This window comes from Eulemur rufifrons, chromosome 7 (assembly GCF_041146395.1).
Source record: "Eulemur rufifrons isolate Redbay chromosome 7, OSU_ERuf_1, whole genome shotgun sequence".
Lineage (NCBI taxonomy): Eukaryota > Metazoa > Chordata > Mammalia > Primates > Lemuridae > Eulemur > Eulemur rufifrons.
The window spans coordinates 237,083,496-237,106,104 of record NC_090989.1 but is presented as its reverse complement, the minus strand read 5'-3'; the positions used below and the strand labels follow the sequence as shown (position 1 = coordinate 237,106,104).

The 22,609-nt window shown below is 33.7% G+C and overlaps 1 protein-coding gene across 2 annotated transcripts in view; it reads right to left on the bottom strand.

The window, feature by feature from the left end:
• CCDC171 (coiled-coil domain containing 171) overlaps window positions 1-22,609 on the bottom strand; it is a 303,473-nt gene that overhangs the window by 174,545 nt on the left and 106,319 nt on the right. For both annotated transcript variants that reach the window (XM_069474218.1, XM_069474217.1), the window contains 2 exons: window positions 9,482-9,986; window positions 8,585-8,701 (listed from right to left, as the gene is read on the bottom strand). In XM_069474218.1, coding sequence (XP_069330319.1) covers window positions 8,585-8,701; window positions 9,482-9,986 — 622 coding nt within the window. The remainder of the gene's footprint in view (window positions 1-8,584; window positions 8,702-9,481; window positions 9,987-22,609) is intronic.

Here is a 22,609-nt window from a genome sequence, read left to right as displayed (position 1 = left end):
GTTATGCTATTTCAACTACCAATGTTCCTCACCTTAGAACACTGAAACAGCCTTCTAACTACCTACATCCTTACACCTCACAGAAGCCAGAGATAATTCTTTGAAAAGGTTAAATCAGCTATTGTTGTTCTTCCACTCAAAACTTCCCAATGGCATCTTATCTCATTTAGAATAAAATCTAAAGTTCTTACCATGGTTTTAAGGATTTACATAATGTGTGAGCAGCTGCTCATCCCACCCTTGCTATCTCTCTGACATCATCTTCCACCATTCTTCCCCTCCTGACCTGGGATCAGCCATTTATTTAGGCCTCCTTGACATTCCTGAAAACATCAAGTACATTCCTTTGATAGGGTTTTTGCACTTAAGTTTCCTCTGCTTAAAATGTCCCTCCCCAGCTACCATCCCTCCCTCTCAGATACTCACATGGCTAACTTCTTGAAGCAAAACAGGCTTACAACCCAGCAATTCCAAGCCTAGGTATTTACTCAAGAGAAAAATATATGTCCAGCAAAAAGACATGTACATGAATGTTTACATCAGCTTTATTCATAATAGCCAGAAGCAGAAACAACCCTAATGCCCACTAATAAGTAATGAATAAACAAACTTTGGTATAGCGGTAAAATGAAATACTACTCAGCAACAAAAAGGAAAAAAACTACAGTCACAGGTGAATCTCAAATGCATTATGCTAAATAGGAGAATCCAGGCTTAAAGAGTACATACTATACGTGTTGTAAGGAATTGAGAAGGTATCTTGTCCTAAGGACAACAGAAGCTTTGCATTCAGAGCCCTCCCAGACTTTACTCTAAGTGTCTCTTCCTTTGGCTGGTTCTAATTTGTTTCCTTTAGACATGAGTAAAACTGTAATTCTAAATATAACACTTTCCTGAGTTCTATGAGTTGTTCTAGCTAATTATCTAACCTGAGGGAGTCCGTGGCTACTCCCAATTTGTAGCCAGCTGGTGTGAAGTGAGGGTGGCCCTGGGGACACCTGAAATTGTGGTGTCTGAAGTGAGGGCAGCCTTTTAAGGACTGTCCTCTCTCCCTGTGCAGTTCATCTAAACTCTTTTGCACTGTCTGACTCCACCATTTTTATGAAATGTATTAAATTCTTAAACAGAAAAAAACTAAAGTGACAAGAAAAGAGATCAGTGGTTGCCTTAGGCCAGGTGGGGGTGAGGGTGACTGACAGCAAAACAGGCGAAGGAAATGTTCTTTATATTTTCTAGTATACATTCTAGTATATATATTTTTGAAAATTTATCAAATTTTACAGTTAAATGATTACATTTTATTACATGTAAATTATATTCTGATACATTTGACTTAAAAGGAAAAGACTGAGTCCTATATGTCTAATAGAGAAATCTTGTTCGTTCTAACACACATCCTTTTTATTAAGAGTTGTAGAAGCTTCCTATCTAATCTTACAAGAACATTTGTAATTCTCCTAAGTTTTGATTTTTCTTTAATGGCATAATTGGCAAATGAATCCTCACACCCAAATTTGAACACAAATTTCTAGGCCATCATTATGGGCTTTATCATGTCACTCTTAGCTTAAATTTGCTTCTAAATTCTTTTGCTTAAGTTTTAATGAATATTATCTTACAGTCATATTTTATAAATACTGTAAGCTACCATAATTTTTTCTGGAAAAAGGTGAGGGTAAATTTTTTCTAAATATATATGTAATATTTTCACATAGATTTGAAGGAAAATATTTTCTTTTGTTCTTCTACAAAAACCCGAAAAGATAACTATGTTGCTTTGTTAGATAGTCACTGGATATTCAATTACACTTCTAAAAAAAGGCTGTGGCCTTTTAGAAGTTGTCCAGAAAACTACCTATAAATTTCAAACTGTGTTCAAACCTCATCAATGGTTCCTTAAATTGTTTTGATTTTGTACATTATTTTAGATCTGCATTAAAAAAAAACATATTCTACAAAAGTTGTGACAGTAAAATTTTACATAGTCATGAACACTGCCAGGGATGAATTATCCACTGGAAATTGTTCTTAAAAATTACAATAGGCAAAAAAGTTTTTAATTTAAAAAACAAAATATCTGTACATTGTAAAATTCTTTTAACTTTTCTATATGCTTCAAAATTTTCACAATAAAATGTTTGAACAAATATGGAAAAATGTGAAAGTAATAAAAAGAAATCACAAAATAAAAAATTCAATAAGTTAAATGTGGCTCCCCAAAATAGACAATAGCAGCTGAGGCACCAGGATTGATACTTGGATTGTGCTTGTTTCAATTTCAGACATGAACAAAGTTATTTATGTAAATAACAAAATCCTCTACGTCACTTAAACTTTACTGTGCATGTGAATCATCTGAGGATCTTGTTAAAAATGCAGATTCTGACTGAGTAGGTCTGGAGTAGGATCTGAGATTAGGCATTTGCAACACCTTCCTACTTGATGCCAATGTTCTTGGGTCCATAGAATACACTTGGAGTAGCAAGGCTCTTTCTATTATGTTTTTAGACTCAATAAAGCCTTAAAGCTTTTCAACATATACCAATAACTGCTTAGTAATACAAATATCTTCTCTTACTGCTTTGAACTTCCTAAGTATGAAACCTCACTGCTAAGCTGAACACAACCCTAGGCTTCTAAGTTTTGCCTGAGTCTCTATGACCTCTAGAAAGTTAACTCAAAGTATGCAGTAAAAAAAAGTTGGGTGGTACTAGCAGGCATATATTTGGGTCATCTATCTTCTACATAATTAACATGCAATTAGAGGAAATATATAACAAAATGTAGTAACATTCTACTTATATCCATTTACTCCTATGTTTGTTTAGAGATATTTCAAAGCAAATTAGCATATTTGTTTCTATCTTGAGAATTTTAGTCTGGACCAGTCATACCAAAAAGTTCAGCTATCTAAAGAATTCTTTAGACCATTCCCATAATGATTGATATCCCAGCCCTTCAGTGGAAGTAACACTCGCCCCTGTTTGAGGTAAATGATCTCTTGCAGGCACACCATTTGGATACTGAGAAGAGGTAATTTATCTCAAGTGGGCAAACACTATAATGAAAGCAAGAAGGTGGCCACCTGTCCAGTATTTACAGAGGCAACATGGAAACTGGGGTCTTTGCCCACTGCCTGTAAGTTCATCATCAAAGTTTAAGAAGGTAGCAGGGGCAACCACCTTTAGCACTTTCTGAGCAATGAATTCAAGCTACCATTACTGAACTTCCAGTTTCATGAAAAGGTAAAAAGTAATATTCTAGTTCCATTGATATATTAGTGCACAAGAAAGATAAAACAACAAACATTAATTTATAGAACATTTATATATACAAAGGACTTGGCTAAGCAGGTTACATTTATTCCTATTAACTCTATGAGCTAGAAACTTTTATTAGCCAAATTTTACAAATGAGGATATCGAGGCTGAAAAGGCATTAAGTCATTTGCCCAATGTCACGCAAATAGTAAGCAGTGGAACCCAGATTCAAATTTTAAATCCAAATTCTTAATTGATACTCCATTGCATATTCAATATGTTTAAGGGTAAATTTTCTCTCCTAGATAGTTAATAGTATGCATATAATTCAGAACTTACTCTAAAAAGATAAAAACCTAATTTTTGAAATGCATTATTTACAGATTTTCTTTTTAGCCTTAGAACAAAGATAACAAGAGAAGCAATGCAGTTACTATTTAACAAATTAAAAGCTATGACTTGGCATCAACATAATGCACCAGAGTTTTCATGAGGCTAAAAAGAAAAAAGTGTAGGTGATGCTAACAATATGTAGTCCTGACATTTTAAATGGATTAAATTTTCAGCAAGTTTTTCAAAAACAAAAAAAAAAAAAAAGGGAAAGAAAGAAAAGAAAAAACATAGATCTACCTCATAACAAATATCTTCTTTCACTTCAGAATTTTCAGATTATTTCTTAAACAGACTTTCCCAAGATTTTGCCATTTCAATTTCCCATTTGGCTAAAAAAATTAAGATGCTGCTCATAATCTTAGATGATTCAAAGGAAAATTAATCAATTACAAATCAAAGCTGAACTGATATTCCTGCTACCTGTCCTATATAAAAACATCCTGTTGTGAATTGGTTAATTATGGAAAACACATATGATAAAATATTACCCATTTAAAATAATTCTCTAAAATAATATTAATAGAAGTGGAAAAAATCCTCAAAAATATAACTTCTTTAAAAGATAAAGCTATCATAATATATCACAAGCAGAGCACAGCATCATTTCTGTGATTTTCTTGACAAAGATGCACAAGCTGAATCTAATCATGAGGCAGTGTCAGACAAACCAAAATTAAGGGATATTCTACAAATAATTGGCCTGTAATCTGCAAGAATGCCAAGATCATAGTGGTAAATAAAAGACTGAAAAACTCTTCCATACTACAGGAGACTAACAAAACATAACTAAATACAACACATAATTCTACACTAGACCCTTTTGCTGTAAAGGACATAGTAGGGACATCTAGGGAAAGTTAAATGGGGTCCAAAAGACAGTAATGTATCAGTGTTGATTTCCTGATGTTGATGGATGCATTCAGGTCATGTAAGAGAATGTCTTTAAAATGTACACTAAAATATGAGGGAGTGATGAGGCATCATGTTGGCAAGCTACTCTCAAATTGTTCAACAACAAAAAAAAGTTCTTTGTTATGTACTTGCCATTTTTCAGTAAGTTTGAGGTTATTTCAAAATAATTTTTAAATAAGTGTAATCTAAACATTTGTACCCCATAATATGCTGAAATAAAAAAATTTAAAAAGCAAAAAACAAAAAGTCAAGGCAACTTGAAAAAAATTTTTAAATAAGGATATAAAACAGTATGTACTCTATGATATCACTGATATCATGTGTTAGTCTATTAGTGAATGGTTGAGGGAGGGAAGCAGGGAAGGAAGGAAGGAAGGGAGGAGGGAGGAAAGGAGGGAAGGTGTATAAGAACATACACAAATATTAACAGTAACTATTCCTGAGTGATCTGATGGGAAAATATTTTTTTGTTTTTGTTATCCTGTTCTTTTCAGATTTATTTTTTTTCAAATTTTCTGAATTGACCAGTTTTCCTTTATAATTAGAGGAGGGGGAGAGTAGACATGGAAGTAGTAAGTAATATCTGCTTTAAAAAAAAAAAGAATCCTCTCTATTGCAAACATTGTTCCTTAGTTGATCTAATCCATCCACAAACCCTCTGTTCTCTTTTGCCAACTTCTAGCTACCCAGCTAGGGATAGCCATGTGATCCAGTTCAGGTCAATGAAACAAGAAGACTGCTGGATGGGCTTTTGGAAAAACTTCTGCCTTGCTGATACAAAGAGATATATTCAGTAGCCACATGCCTTCACATTTTTAACAAATGTAAGACATACAATCCATCCATTTAAAATATACAAATCAATGGGTTTTTTTTTTTTTTTTTTTTTGAGACAGAGTCTCGCTCTGTTGCCCGGGCTAGAGTGCCATGGCATCCTCCTAGCTCACAGCAACCTCAAACGCCCGGGCTCAAGCAATCCTCCTGCCTCAGCCTCCTGAGTAGCTGGGACTACAGGCATGCGCCACCATGCCTGGTTAATTTTTCTATAGATATTTTTAGCTGTTCATATAATTTCTTTCTATCTTTAGTAGAGACCGGGTCTCACTCTTACTCAGGCTGGTCTCGAACTCCTGAGCTCAAACAATCCACCCGCCTCGGCCTCCCAGAGTGCTAGGATTACAGGTGTGAGCCACCGCACCCAGCCAGCAATTTTAAAATAGAAAATTAATCATTAGTAGCCTGAAAATGTATATGTGTATGCACACATAAAGGTATACGTGTGAGTGTGTGTGCATGTGTTCATCAATGTTATGTGATGCTTTCACAGTGAGATGGGCGGTAAGGACACAATATATTTTTTTAGCACTCTCTATATGCCAGGTACTGTACATGATATTCAACAAGTATTATCTCATTAAATCCTCATAACAGCCAGGAAGACATACTTTCTTCACTTGTAGGTAAAAACTCTGAGGCCCAGTAAAATTAAATAACTTGCCCACTATCACACAACTGATAACGAGCAGATTTGCATACAAAATCAAATCTGCTTTGTTCAAAGCTAATGCTCTCTCTGCTGTACAATAATGCTTACCTATTTGGGCTATTCACACACTTACATTATAAACTCACATGACTATATAAGCTCTTAGGTCTTTACATTTATTACTCTCATTATTATCTGTTGATAATCACCCATATGCTTTAACTGTTTGAAAATATGTTCCCATCCTTTGTGCTAAAATATCTGAAATTTCTACTACTAAAATATCCTTAAAAATGAAAACATATCACCTGGAAAAGATAATATATAAGCCCCTTATCATGTTTGAAGAAATAATTCTAAAAGCCCGATGGTCAGGTTATCTCCATAGAAGGTCCACACTGATCATTTTCGTATTAGTCCAATACTACTCAATTCTCTACCTGTCCAGACCATATCCCTTCCAATACTGCTCATGACTGATACATCAATTATCCTCTCCTTCTAAGTAACAATCACTTACTCTTCACTAAGTAGTGCTTAGCCAACAAATACTTAAAACCTTCCCTAAAAATAAGTTTCCCTGAACTTGCTATTTCCTGAAGCTATTAGAGTAGAAGCACAGGCAAGGATAACATCAAAGGCAGCTCTGTTCCTAGACATAGGCAAGCAATTAAAGACACCACCCTTGGTCTACCTTCTACTTAATAAGCCTTTCCTATACATATTTTTATCAGGGTCTTAATCATTATGTCAATATTTTAACCTTAAAAATGTTACAAGAGGCCACTTTTGGAATGTGCTTGGGGGATTACTGCCTGGTTTTATAAAACCTCCATAATCTGACTCCATGGCAACAATACACCTTTCTTCCAATATGAGCATAAAAGAAAATATCTTTTATTAATCACCATCTATAAGCCAGGCCTGCTAGGCATGGCTTTCCATTCTCATCTCTTTAATGTTCACTCTTCCCATTCTATGCTTATTCCTACCTCTGTATCTCTGCTTGAGCCATGTCCTTCATCTGAAGACCATATCTCCTCTCTAACTTACTATCATTCTAGGCCCAGCCAAATCACAAGTTCCTTCCTACTCATAAGCCCACATTTAACTGTACCTTCTATGGATTCTTATATCATTTAAAGCCTGCACTTTTTATTCTATCCTTGATTACCTCCTGCCTAAACTTGTTCATGAGTTGTCATTCTTGTTCTATAACCATTATGCATATTTTCTAGAGGGACAGACCAATTCACATACTTTTATTTCCTGATAAATAAAAAATACATTAAATAAATTAATAATATAAACAAGAGTATATCTTAAGAAACCAATCTACTTTTAAGTGTTCATCTATCTACAAAGAATTTACTAACACAATTCACCTGTTTATTACACCAAATCCAAAAACTATTATTAAGCTCTTACAAGAATGTCATAGTTTTGCTTTGAAGTTGTAATACCAAAAGTCTTTTTTTTAACTTTATAGTTTTATTGAGATAAAATTTACATATCAGGAAATTCACTTATTTAATTATACAGTTTGATGAGTTTTAGTAAATTTATACAGCTGTGCAACCATCACCACATGCCAAAATTCTCAAAATACATTTAATTCAGACTTTTATTTCAGACTCCAAACCCAGTATATTGAGGTTTTTCCAATGCATTAGATGTACACATTGCTTACCAATACCAATGGCCACAATCTAAAAATAATCTTTGAGTCGTAAGTATCCTACTATAAAAGTCTAGGTTTAGATATTTAAAATCACAATGAATTATCTATATTTATACAATAGAATTGTATAAAGAATTAAATTGAATCCCAAATTATCATTTCATTTATGCTTACAAAATTTCATTAAGCAGGCAAGTCTTAACAAATCCATTATACTGCTTTAACTATTGATGTATCTGAAATGACCATAATTGTCCAACTAGTTTTCATTGACCCTGTCACACAAACATATATAATCTGAGTCATGAAAAAATAAACTTGAATTTTAGACCTTTATAAATCATTGATTATAAGTGGTTTCACACTTGATGGAAAGGAATAGACTATTCAAATTAACTCTAAAATAAATTAGAAAAATAAAAACATATCACCAAATGAGAGAGAAAAATTTTCTCCTGGCTCAATTAATACTCAAGCTTAATTCTATCCAGAGTAGAAACGAAGCAAGGCCAAAACATTTGAAAGAACACTGCCAGTATTACTTAATAAAAAGCTAATGATGAGCTTTCCATAGGAAAACCTATCACAAAGGAAAAAAAAAAAACAACTAAGGTGGGCATATTCACTAAGAATGTCATTTAATTTCCCCATAAACAAAGACAAAATTAGCCATCAATTTTATATTAATTTACTGCATCATTAAATATAGATTTAACAATCTATCTGTGACTGAATAAAATAAGAATAAATACATTTCATTCCTAGATGGTTTATTAGAATTTGTACCATAAAGAATTTCTGGATATTTGCTTTTAAATGTATTTTGCAAGGACATAAAAAAGGGAATCATACCTGTTTTACTAATGACTTCTTGTAACTCAGCCATGGAACTGATTACTGCAGCAAGAAGGTCAGAACTGGTGAGCCAACTCAGTGCTTGTAAACAACGTAACTGCTCTTTTTGATGTTCTGCAAAAATAGAAACAAACCCATTATGAAATACTACAAAAGTTTATTAAAATCCGTATTTAAAATTCATATCATTGTTCAGTTCTTTAAGAAACAGATCAAACCTTGTATGCAAAACGTTGCCTAGTGCAGAAAAATCCATAAGAATTGTTAGATTTGATTGAGCTAATTTATAAATAACTGTTAACTGGCACCAAAAAATAAAAGACAGAAAAAGAAATCTTTAGTTTTACGTATATTACTTTATAGCCTGTTTTTTTAAAGTTAAAAATTGAATCCATTGTTTCTTCAGAATAGTCAAGCATTAAAAAACAATGTTAGCTAGAAAATCTGCAATTGTCTCATTTTCATACAATTTTTCAACAGATTTTTAACTCTCATCATTTTATACTGATTCATAGAAAGTAAAAATAAATTATACCGATAATTTTAAACAGGGCAGTTTTGGGATTGACTTAATTGAAAAATCACTGTATAAACTCTTCACTTTACTGTTAAAAGAGGATTCAACTATAATAAAGCTAGACAATGTTAAAATTCTATGTATTTGCTACCTTATGTTTCAATCTGTTTAAAACAAAAAAATCAAAGTCTAATCTATACAAAAATATACACTTATCCATGTACACATATATATTTATATACTGATACATACGGGACTATGTTATATGATTTTGACATATTACATGCTTTTTTAAATTTTTGCATAATAGCCAAGCATATTCCCATTGTATTTCACTCATATGCAACTTAGGTTTTAAAAAGCACAAATTATCTTACTTGGAAATTTATGCTTGTCTTTGGGCTCTCCTGTACACACTAATATGCCTATGCCTTCTTTGAAACTCTCCATCCAGGTAAAAAGAGAGGAACATGATTGGCCCAAAATCTTGAGTCTGTTTGCTGCCAAAATTGCAATAACACCTTTCCGAAATATGCGTATCAATCCTTTAAATGGTTTTTTCTTCATCTTGGCTTCCTCTTGCTTCTTTTCCTCTACAGTTGACAAAGCCTGGGCTAGAGTTCTAATTTCCAATTTGAACAACTCAAAGGTGTTGAACTGTTCCTGGAGGAAATCTCTCTGTGTAGACAAGGCACATGATCGGCTATAGAGTGGATATAAGGCACCAGCCATCAATGCACAGGCTGCCAGCAAGGATGTCTGTTCCCTTTGAGTCTGTGATGACACTTTTTTAAAGTTTAAATTTTCAAGGACCAATTGTTCATGTGACTTCTCAATACGGTTCAATTTTTCCATATTTTTTTCAGCTATTTCTTGAAATTTCTATAAGAGAAGTCAAACAATATATGTGATCATGAAACAGGCATTTTATTAATTCCCCTTTATACAAAGAAAATAAACTTTTACTATAACTACTTCTTCCTCTTCAAAAGATATATGTTCTAAAATATCCAAGATAGACAGGGCAACAGTGGACCAAACAGCTTATATCTTAATATGCACACTGAGTTTTAAATCCTCTTACATATTAATAGAAGCTTTACATAAAAGTAGAACACATAAATTTCAGAGTAATTCATGAATTTCCTGTATACTTATGCTTAAATATACATATTTAGAAAAGGAAAACATGCTCGCTCTGTATAATTTCTCTTCTTCCATTCCTCACTAACTTTCATGTCCTACTTTTTTTGAGGCAGAGTCTTACTCTGTTGCCTGGGTTACAGTGAAGTAGTGTCATCACAGCTCACAGCAACCTCAAACTCCTGGGCTCAAAGGATCCTCCCACCTCAAGCCTTCTGAATAGCTGGGACTACAGGCATGCGCCACCACACCAAACTACTTTTACTTTTTTATTTTTATGTATGTATGTACGTAGTTAGTTACCTAGTAGAGACAGGGTCTCCCTTTGTTCCTCAGGCTCATCTTGAACTCCCGGCCTCAAGGATCCTCCCACATGGGCCTCCCAAAGTGCTAGGATTACAGGCGTGAGCCACCACGCCCAACCTGTTTCCTACTTTTAAACAGAAATTACATTGCCAATAGATGCTTCCCTACATGTAAAAAAGACTTTACTTTTTTCCAAAATAAGCAAAGGGTTAAATTAGTGAAACAACAAATAGCACTGTCTGCCATTCACTACATGAGAAAGGACTGTCTCTCAGAGAATACCCTCTTATTTCAGTTTCTTTCTTACCTCCCAACACAGTAGGCTGTACACAGTACAGCTCCAGTGGGAGGAAATACTAACTGTGAGCTGGGCTTCATCAGCTCTCTAATCCTTTCTGCCTAATCAAGGTGCTTACAATTCAAAACTTAATTTGAAATAAAAAGAAATTTTAACTGTAAGAACCATTTTTAATCACTAGAAATAAACTGGCTCTCTATAAAATCTTATGTCTAATCATTAATAAATTGCTGAGATAAAGAGTAAATGTTAGAAGATAACAGATTCTAATTTCCTTTACTATTCACTTATCATTCATTAAACATTCATTGATTACCCACTAAATTCCATGTGCTAGGGAAACAGACAAGTAAATCAATTAGTATGGTATAATGCTATGACAGAGATATGACAGATTGTCAGACACAAAAGAGCCCTTAAACAAAATGATTTTGACAGGCTTTTGGAGGGATATGACAATTAAAGGACAAGTAGGAGTGACATATGTAATAGAAAAAAACAAAAATTCTACTCTGCCAGTAAAGAGGCTAGCCAAGAGCTACCCTATACTAATTACATCTAACTCTTACAAACAATGATGATTTAACAGCTTCAGTGGATCTTTATTTAGCCAAATGAGCTGCCATAACTTGGCCATGGACCTCTTTCTTTTAAAAAGCAGAACAAGGGTGTTCAATTTGAATAATGAGGTCATTTAGAGAAAGAGAAATACTATACTCTTTATCTGCATGGTGAAATGAGGTGCTGTCTTCATTAGGAGAGAACTCTTTTGGGGATATTAAAAAGTATTTCTCTTTATATTAGTAGTTTAGATTGTATTATGTATAAAATTTAATATTGATCTTTGGGAGAAATTTGTGGTGAGTGTGTGTCTGACTCAATAGTTACCCACTGTACAACTAGAAAAATCAAACAGCATTTCTAAAACTTACATTGATAGGAAGACCTCAAAGAAGATCAACTTGGAGCAAATCGTATACCTTGACTACAAGATTTGGGTGTCAAAGGCTACAGACAGTGCTGATAGGTAGTAGCCAAAAGATTTCAAATTCATAGAAATGTACTATTAAGGAAAATAAATCCTGATCCAAAACCAATCCTGAAGCTGGGGTGAGGTTTCTGAAAGTTGGATAGTTAGTAGATGGCTCAGAGGCACAGATCTGAGGATAAGAGTAAAGGAGGTACACAGAAGCTACTCTCTGAAGGATTCAACTTTTTAGCCGCTTTCTCTTGGGCAGGGGAAAACTCTATGTGAGACATGGTTTTAAATGTTTCTTTAAATATACTTTATAAAACATAATTTAATTCCCTTTATTTGCTCCAACTCTTCTCTAACGTCTGATCCAGCCATAGCTGAAGTGGTACTGTGAGAAACGAAGGAATGGGGAAATAAAGGAATGTGGCTTGCCCCTGACCACATCTCCACTGATGGCCAAACTGTGGCAGCAGTAGTCTATCAATGGGACTATGTCCCAGAGCTCCACACAAAGACCACTAGTGAAGCAAGTGGTATCCCACGGCAAGCAGCTAAAAGTAGTAAGAAACTCTGAGAAGCAATAGCTAGGTAGAATACTTAGAAGCAGATGTGAGACAACCCTCTTAAGGAAGGTGACCTTTAAGAAAAAAGAAAACTGACACTTGGGTTGTAGCTAGATAAAGCAGGAAGACAAGCATGTGGGAAAGTAAAAACCAGAAGACAAGATAATATGCTTTAAGGAGTGCAAATAATTCAGAATGTTTGAAGAAATGAAAGAAATGATAGAAATTTGAGAAGTAGGTAGATAAGAGATATTAATGATTGAGAGCCTTATGTGCTACACTAAGGAATTTAACTTTATGTGGGAAGCAATAAGAAGCCATAAAATCTTAGAACAGTCACTATTCTTAATAAATGGATATGAGAATCAGAGACATTAATACAGACTGTTGGGGTAACAGTAGAGTTGCAGGGCTGCGAGTAGAATGAGGGGAGCAAATGGAAATCACACAGGTTGATTTCATATTCTCTCCAAAATCAATTCTACCTATTCAATTAGAGAAAAAAGGAAAATTATAGAAAACCTGAGAAAATAAAAGAGGCAAACTAGAAATAGCTAGGTCAGTGAAAATAAAAATGACCCCCAGTGTCTGAGGCAGAAGTGTATTTTCAACAAAAATTACAACAAAATTACAACAAAAATTGCATGTGTAGATATAGGTAGAGATAGAGAGAGAAAGAGAGATACTGTATCCTAAAGTCAGTATCTTTTTTTTTATTTCAGCATATTATGGGGGTACAAAAGTCTAGGTTACGTATATTGCCCTTGCTCTCCCGCCCAAATCAGAGCTTCAAGTGTGTCCATCCCCTAGACGGTGCGCATCGCACTCATTATGTAGGTATACACCCATCCCCTCCCCCCACCACATCTGCCTGACTCCCAATTGATGTTATTCCTAAATTATGCTCTTAGATGATGATCAGTGAAACCAATTTGATGGTGAGTACATGTGCTTATTTTTCCATTCTTGGGATACTTCACTTAGTAGAATGGGTTCCAGCTCTATCCAGGAAAATACAAGAGGTGCTATATATCACCATTGTTTCTTATAGCTGAGTAGTACTCCATGGTATACATATGCCACCACATTTTATTAATCCACTCATGTATTGATGGGCACTTGGGTTGTTTCCACATCTTTGCAATTGTGAATTGTACTGCTATAAACATTCAAGTGCAGATGTCTTTGTTACAGAATGTCTTCTGTTCTTTTGGGTAGATGCCCAATAATGGGATTGCTAGATCAAATGGTAGGTCTACTTGTATCTGTTTACGGTATCTCCATATTGCTTTCCACAGAGGTTGCACTAGTTTGCAGTCCCACCAGCAGCGTATGAGTGTTCCTGTCTCTCCGCATCCATGCCATAAAGTCAGTATCTTAATAATGGAGAAATACCCCAGGCATTCTTACCAAGTTCAGGATCAGGACAAGGATGCCCACTATCTCTACTAGTATTTACCATTGTATTTGGGGTGTTAAATCAGCCAATGAATTTAGGCAACAAATAACAATTAGAGACATAAGAATTGGTAAAGAAGAAGTAAAACTATCTCTATTTGTAGAAAATTTGATGGTAATCTAGAAATATCAAAAGATACAATGATATAATTAAGTCAAGCAGTAAAAAAAAATTCAGTAAGGTTGAAATATACAAAATTAACATACAAAAAAATCAATAGCCTTTTGTTCATAGCAGCATTACTCACAATAGCCAAAAGGTAGAAAAAACACAAATGCCTATCTGGGGATGAAGGGATAAACAATGTGGTATACCCATGTAATAGAATACTATTCAACCATAGAAAGGAATGAAGTAATGATACATGCATGCTACAATATAAATGAATCTGGAAAATATTATGCTGAGAAAAAAAAACAGACATAGAAATCCACATATGTATCATTCTATTTATACGAAATGTACAGAATAGGAAAATTTATAGAGACAGATTTGTGGTTGCCAGGGGCAGCGGGGGAAGAAGGAATGAAGAGTGACTGCTTAATGGCAAATGATTTCTGTTTGGGGTAGTGAAAAAGTTCTGGAGCTAGATGATGGTGATGGCTATACGACATGGTGAATGTATTTAATGTCACTGAATTGTACATTTTCACATGGTTAAAATGGCAAATTTTATGTTATATGCACATCAATATTCTTCATATACACAAACAAAAAAGATAAAGGAAGAGAAAACTCCGTTCATAATTTCATAATTAGAAAGATAGAATAGGAATAAATTTAGCCTTAAACATGCAAAATCTATATGAGGAAAGCTTTACATGTAACTGAAAGACGAAATAATACTTCAAATTTCAATGGGCCAACTTGATATCACAAAGATGTCAATTCTTCCTAAGTAAATTTATAATTGTACTGCAATCCTACTAAAAAGGTTTTTTGTTCTCTGGAGCTAGGCAAGTTAATTTTAACCCTGAAAAAGATGAGAGATGAGATATAACCCCATCATATATTAAAACATACAACAAAATCTCTAATTAAAACATCATGTTATTTGTGCATAAAGGCAAAAAAAATGAAACAGAATAGAAAATCCAGAAACAGCTCCAAGCACAAAAAAACTTCAATAATAAAGGTGGTAATTCAAAGCAGTGAGGGAAAGACAGTCTAAATGGTGTTGAGACAACTGGATCGCCTTTTGGAAAAAATGATGAAATGTGATCTATACTTCACATCTTACACAAGAGTAAATTCCAAATAAACTACATATCTATATGTAAAAAAATGAAACTACAGAAATAATACTTTAGAAGAAAGCATGGATAAATTACTTAACCTCAGTGTAGAGATAGGATTGCTAAGACTAAAAATCCAGATGCATGAAAAGAAAAGATCAATGAACAGAGAAATACATAGTAGTAGAAACAATTTGTTCTCAAAGATTCCAATTCACTCCTGTAAGAACCCAGGTCTCAGTGGATATTGAGACCTATTATTAATATTTCTCCATTACGATGGAAAAGTTTGGACATTATAGTGCTTACTATGTTCCAGGTATGTTCTACATACTCTACATATATTAATTCTTTTTAATCCTTACAACTAGACTATGCAGTCAGTACAATTTTACAGATTGAAGTTTAACGACATTAAATAGGTTTAGGCATGGTGGCTCATGTCTATAATCCTAACACGTTGGGAGGCTGAGACGGTAGGATTGCTTGAGCCCAGGAGTTCAAGACCACTCTGAGCAACATAGTAAGACCCTGTCTCTACAAAAAAAAAAAAAAAATTTTTTTAATTAGCCAGGTGTGGTGGTATGCACCTTTAATCCTAGCTACTCAGGAGGCTGAGGAGGATCGCTTGTACTCAGGAGTTTGAGGCTGCAGTGAGCATGATGACACCACTGTACTCTAGCCTGGACGACAGAGCAAGACTCTATCTCTAAATTAATTAATTAAATAAATAAATAAGTTAAATAATTTGCCCAAGATCCTTTAGCTATGTTTATCTAATGCTATTAACCAACCTTTTTGTCTTTACTGAACCAAGGTTCTCCGCTCAAGTCACAACATCCCCACATGCCTTCTCCTGTAAAGACTTCGTCTTCTCCCACTATCCTCAACTTGAGGAAAAAGGAGAGGTTGGTCTGCTCTTTTACTATCTATCCAGCACTAACCTCACCATTACTTTTCACTATTTAACATATTCTCTAGCATCCGCAGGTCCTTTCTCTTCCATCTTCCCTAATAGTATTCAAATTCTAACAATCTTCAGAGGCCATTTCAGGTTCTGTCTATACTATGATACCTTTTATTATTATTCTCATTCATTCTGACCTTGACCTTCTCTGAACTTAATTAAAGGCCACTCGGGCATTTAATTTCTACATTGCTACTTATTTATTTCATATGTGTATATCTACTGTCCTTCAAATATAATAGATTTCTACTGTCCCTCAAATACAATAGATTTCTAGTTCCTAGAAGTAAGGAATTATATACTATAGTGTCTGTCACAGTGTTCTACACCCTGTAGGTATTTATCATAATAAATATTGAAGGAATTAAATAACCCTTTATAAAATCGTCCCTGATTTTGCTTAGCACAGTGTTTTGCCCATAATAGACCCTGAATAAATACCCAATGAATGAAAAAAAGCTTTACAAAAGAGAGAGAAGAGAAATATAATCAAAAAAAGAGATAATTTCCAAATATAATTTGCAACTTATCAAAATGTCAGAATTCTGGTTTAAATTAATTCTGACTTTCCATAGGGAAATACTTTCAGAGGTATTGCATTATTTACTGTGAATTATTCTTGAAGAACAAAGCCTGTTTGATGGTGAGGCTGAGAACAGCTATAGAGCAAATCTGTCTTTAAAAAAATCCAATGTTCTCCACCCAAGGAGATTAAAGGCCAATATTTTTCAAACAAACATAAGGAACATCGCTTTCATATGGGACAAAAGCATTCCCAGCACTGAAATAACCTGATCCTTAGTGTGCTTAATTTCAAAAAATAATATTCTCAAATTCTCTCAAAAAACTGCTCTTATCCTGAAAAATTAAAAAAATTAAAAATATAGGCTGCATATCGTTTACACAGATTTATTTAGCATAACAAAAATACTATGTAATTGCAGTTTTCCTCTACTCTGTAATAAATTCAAAGTGTATCCAAAATGAGGAGCAAGGACAGCTTCTTTCCTTAATGAATCATGGACTTACTTCCTAAAATACATGAGCTTTGAGGGACACCTTATTGGCTTACCACACTTCATGAACTCTGAGACTTGGGCCAGAAATCAGATACTTCCCCAGGGAGTAAAATGCTTTTTTATCATGTTTGCTTGCTGAGTTTTTGCTCTCTACGTTGGCAAAAAGATAAATTGCAAACTGGACATTCAATGACACATACATATCCAATGACTTCATTTAAAGTATCTTATTTTTACAATTTACATATGCTGCCTTTTTTATGCAATGGTAATATTTTAAAATAGCAAACATAAGTTCACCTGCTTTTCTTATGATGTAAATGTTTCTCAGTCAAAAATAAAGGACATTTTGTGGAGAAACTGGAACCCTCAAAACATTCCTGATGGGGATATAAAATGGTACAGCCACTTTTAAAAACAGTTTGGCAGTTCCTCAAAAAACATAGAATTACCATACAATCTAGCAATTCCATTATCTGGTCTTCATATTCTCTCTCTATCTCTCTCTCTCTCAAGGCCCATAATGATTTATTTATTTAGCTTAAAAACACTATCTTCATTATGTAAATTTAGCATATCAAAAATATATGCTAAAAATGGTGTGTGTCTATGTTTACTATTTTATTTCTAAAGCAATGCAAATTACAAATTAACCTTTGGAGAAGCCATACCCTAAAAAGAACAGAGTACTCTTTACCAGTAGACTGGGAATAAATGTGTGTGTCAATACATGCAAGATGCTTGGTTTGCTGATTGTTAAAAGATATTACCTGAGACTGTTTGGAAATATTTAGCAGTATTATCTCTAAATTCTGATCTGCCTCATGTCTTCCTTCTGGGGTTTCAGGCTCAGACAACATAGCCCAGGCTAGCTCCAGTCTCCCCTGTGAAGCCTTCTCAAACTTTGACCGCTTTCTCTTCCAAATTTATAGCATTCCATTGGCAATTAATTATGTACAGCCTGTGATAAACTTTATATTTTTAAATTTTACATGTGTCTCCCCAACTAAATTTTACACTTTTTGAGGAAAGAACTATGCATTATATCTTTGTTAGTATCACAGCATGAAACACAATGTACTATTTATCTGTAATATAATATGTGTTATTTTTTAATTAATGATAACTAAATTATGTAAAATTTGTCTTAATAGTCTTACCTATAGTAACAGTTTTTCATTATAATATACTAAAATTTCAGTTTCTCAGAAAAAAATCTCTGGCCGGGCGTGGTGGCTCACGCCTGTAATCCTAGCACTCTGGGAGGCCGAGGTGGGCGGATCGTTTGAGCTCAGGAGTTCGAGACCAGCCTGAGCAAGAGCGAGACCCCACCTCTACTAAAAAAAAAAAATAGAAAGGAATTATATGGACAGCTAAAAATATATATAGAAAAAATTAGCCGGGCATGGTGGCGCATGCCTGTAGTCCCAGCTACTCGGGAGGCTGAGACAGGAGGATCGCTTGAGCTCAGGAGTTTGAGGTTGCTGTGAGCTAGGCTGACGCCACGGCACTCACTCTAGCCTGGGCAACAGAGTGAGACTCTGTCTCAAAAAAAAAAAGAAAAAAATCTCTAAGAGAAGTACACACTAAGGGAACTATCGTTTGTGGATGGCTGACAATGTTGCATTATTTAGCTTTTTCATACATTATCATGTTTAATTAATCAAGAATCACTTAGAAATGTGAGCTCAAGAAATATGAAAATGAAATGTCATTAGACCTATTTTCAGATATTGCTTTATATATTAAAATAGTATATATTTCTAAAGGAAACAGTGTTATAGTATAATGCAAAAAGGACCAGAAGGATGATAATGTACGAAAATAGTCCATAACATTCACTTTGTAATTTCTAAATGTTAACCAATGCGCTAAACATTTGATTATCTCCATTCTAATCCTGTCCCTAGAACTTCCTTGCTGCACAAATAAGTAATATCAGTTGTTTGAACCTTGGTTTCCTCATTTGTAAAATAGAAATGATGCTTACATGACCTATCTCACATGGCTGGGTTGGGGCTCAAGTAAGAGAAATGCTATACATGCAGAAGCATTGAAAAATCTATCAAGCATTATGCAAATTCAAATGAAAGCATTATTATTAACAAAAACAATTTCTAAAGCAATTATCTGAAAAGTAGTCAGAGGACTTTTCCGAAATTTCATTAGAGGTGCCCACTCACATGAACTCACACTCCGTCAGAACATGGTGTACACAACTGTATTTCTCTGTGAATCATTTCAGGCCAGCATGTATACCTTAAGGAATTATAACCTCCAACAATATTAACAAGCTCCACTTTATCTCTGAATATTTTTGGAATTCAATTATAAAGAAAAAGTTTCAACATCTAACAACACTTTTATGACTAACCCAGATTTCTTGCCAGATGGACTCTCCATACCATGATAAACAAGGAATAAAATGCAATATAGTATGATGAACCTCAATTTCTTTGATTTTTGTTCTCCATTCTAAACTCACTTGATTTTACTAAAATGTCAAATAAACCTAAAGTATTTACAATAAACTTTACAGCAAGGGTTACCCTTTCTTAACTGATAGTGAAAACCCTTTACTTCTAGAAAGGAAGTTCTTCCAGTAACTGCATCTTTTTCAGATAGAAAAGAAACAAGAACACAAATACTAAGATTACAAAAGCAAAGTTAGTAAATGGAATATAATGTGGCTCTCAGCCCAGATGTGTCAGTAGGCATAAATAAACACTTGAGATATATTTACATGATGGCTCCAATGTATTTAAATTCAAGAATAACCCAACCATGTGGCTAGCATACTTTACCTAATGCTAAAAACATACTGTGATACTAAAACCAAGCTGCCTACTCTACAAGTTTCATTTATCTAATAGAATTTACACTAATTGCTATAAAGCTTATACATTAAAAATTCTTGCACTTAACTCTATTACATTTTTTTCAGATAAGAGCAATTCAAATCCAAATATTGTTTTTTATTTAACTACTTGTCTTTTACTATTTCAAACATTAAACCTAAGATTCTATAGATAAGTCATTTGTTTTCCAGCAGATGGCCTCTACTAATGGTTACATTCCTCTGACAATAAATATCCTCTATAACCCACAATCCTGTGCAACAACTGTGGATTTTTTCAACTCATGTCCTTAATAATTTTTGAAAATTTATTAAGTAATATAAAATGAAAATATTTGTTTGCATTGTAGTTTTAGGGGGAAAAGAAGATATATAGAATTAATCTTAACAAAATGCCTAAAATTAAATTTATAGGTCCTATAATATGTGTTATAACAGCAGCTTACCAAGTATAAAACCAAAATAGTTACTGTGTATTCAATTATATTTGATGAAAATCCAAATTTACACATAAATAAAACAGAATACATGCTAATATATATTAGCATACTTTTAGGAATAATGAAAATGATAGCTTCAATTTGCAGACACATGGATCAAAGCCTAGGCTGTTAAAAATTCTCCAGAGAAAAGTCTTCAGTGAAAACTTCTCCTAAAATATTAGCATTTGTGATGGCTGATTCTCTTACTTCAAAATGTAAATTGCTACACCTTCCTATAGATTTGGAATAAAGTGAATTCAAGACACTGATAGAAAAAGAAGAAAGTTGAAAGATTCGCACTACCTGATATTAAGACTTACTAAAAGTCTACAGTAATTAATCAGTATAGTATTGAAAAAAAGAATTAGACACATAAATAAATGGAACAGGGAAGAAAGTCTAGACATGGACTGACACAAATATAGTGAATTGATTTTTGATAAAAGTACAAAGGCAATTCAATGGAGAAAAGACAGTCTTTTCAACAAATAGTACTTGGACAAATGGACATCCATGTGCAAAATAAAATTGAGTTCAATCCATACCTCATATCTTTATAAAAATTAACTCAAAATTGATCACAGACCTAGATGTAAAACCTAAAGCTATAAAACATCTAGAAGCAAAAATAACAGAATATCTTTGTGACCATGCATTCAGGCAAAGAGTTTCCTAGATGCAATGCCAACAGTATAATCCATAAAAGAAAAAATTGATGAGATGGTTGTCTTCATTAAAATTTGAAATGTTTGCTCTGCAAAACTACTGCTAAGAGAATGGGAGAAAATATTTGCAAACCACATATCTGACAAATGACTTGAATCCAGAATATATAAACAACTCTCAATCCAACAATAAGAAAACAAACAACCCAATTAAAAACTGAGCAAAGGATGTAAACAGGTAATTCACCAGAGAAGATATACAGATGGCCAACAAGCATATAAATAAATGCTCAATTGTATTATATATTAGAGAAAATGTAAATTAACTAAGACCACAATGATCTATCACTACACACCTATAAGAATGACTAGAATTAAAAAGAAAAAATGATAAAACTACATGCTGGCACAGAAGCAGGGCAATTAGAAATCTCTTACATTGTTCATGAGAATGCAAAATGGTACAGTGAGAAGCAATTTGACCATTTCTTAACTTAAATATACACTTGCCATATAACTCAGATCAGACTCCTAAGTATTTACCCAAGAGAAATGAAAATTTATGATCACACAAAAACCTCTCCATGTTTAAAACATCTTTACTCATAATTGCCAGAAATATAAAACAACCCAAAGGCCCATCAGCAAGTACCTGGATAAACAGTTGTATGGCCATATTACTCAGTAATAAAAAGAAATGCACTACTGATACATGCAACAACATGAATAAATCTCAAATATATTTTGCTAAAGTCAAAGAAGCCAGACTCAAAAGGCTACATACAGTATGATTCCATTTATATGACATTCTGGAAAGGGCAAACTATACAAATGGACAAGAAATCTGTGGTTCTCATATTTGGTCAATTGTTTTTGCACAAAGATATTTAATACCAAGGCTATTCAGCTAGAAAAGGAATGTGTTGAACGAATTGTGTGGGGACAATAAATGAAGGCAGAAAAACGAACTTCAGCCACTACCTAACATCATTCACAAAAATTAATTTGAGATGGTTCACAGACCTAGACATAAAAGCTAGAACTATGAAACTTCTAGAAGAAACAATAAGAGATTATTTTCACAACCTTGAGGTACAGAAAGTTTACTTGGCACATAAAAATAAATAGCCAAAAGATTTTTAAGTTGGACTTCATCAAAATTTTAAAACTTGTGGTCATCAAAAGAAACATTAAAAAATGAAAATGCAAGTGAGAGACGGGGAGAAAATATCTGTAATACATATATATGACAAAGAGTATGTTCCAGAATACATAAAGAACTCTTAACAAATCAATAATAGAAACAAAAACATCCCAATTTTTTAAATGGGCAAACACTTGAAGAGATACTTTACAAATGAAGATACACAGATAGCCAGTTAGTATATGAAAAGTGTTCAACATCATTAATCACCAAAAAAAGTAAATTAAAACCACAGTGAAATTTCATTTTAAACCTGCTACAATAGCTAATTTTAAAAAGACTGACAATACCAAATGCTACAGAGGATGTAGAACAATAGAAACTCTTATAT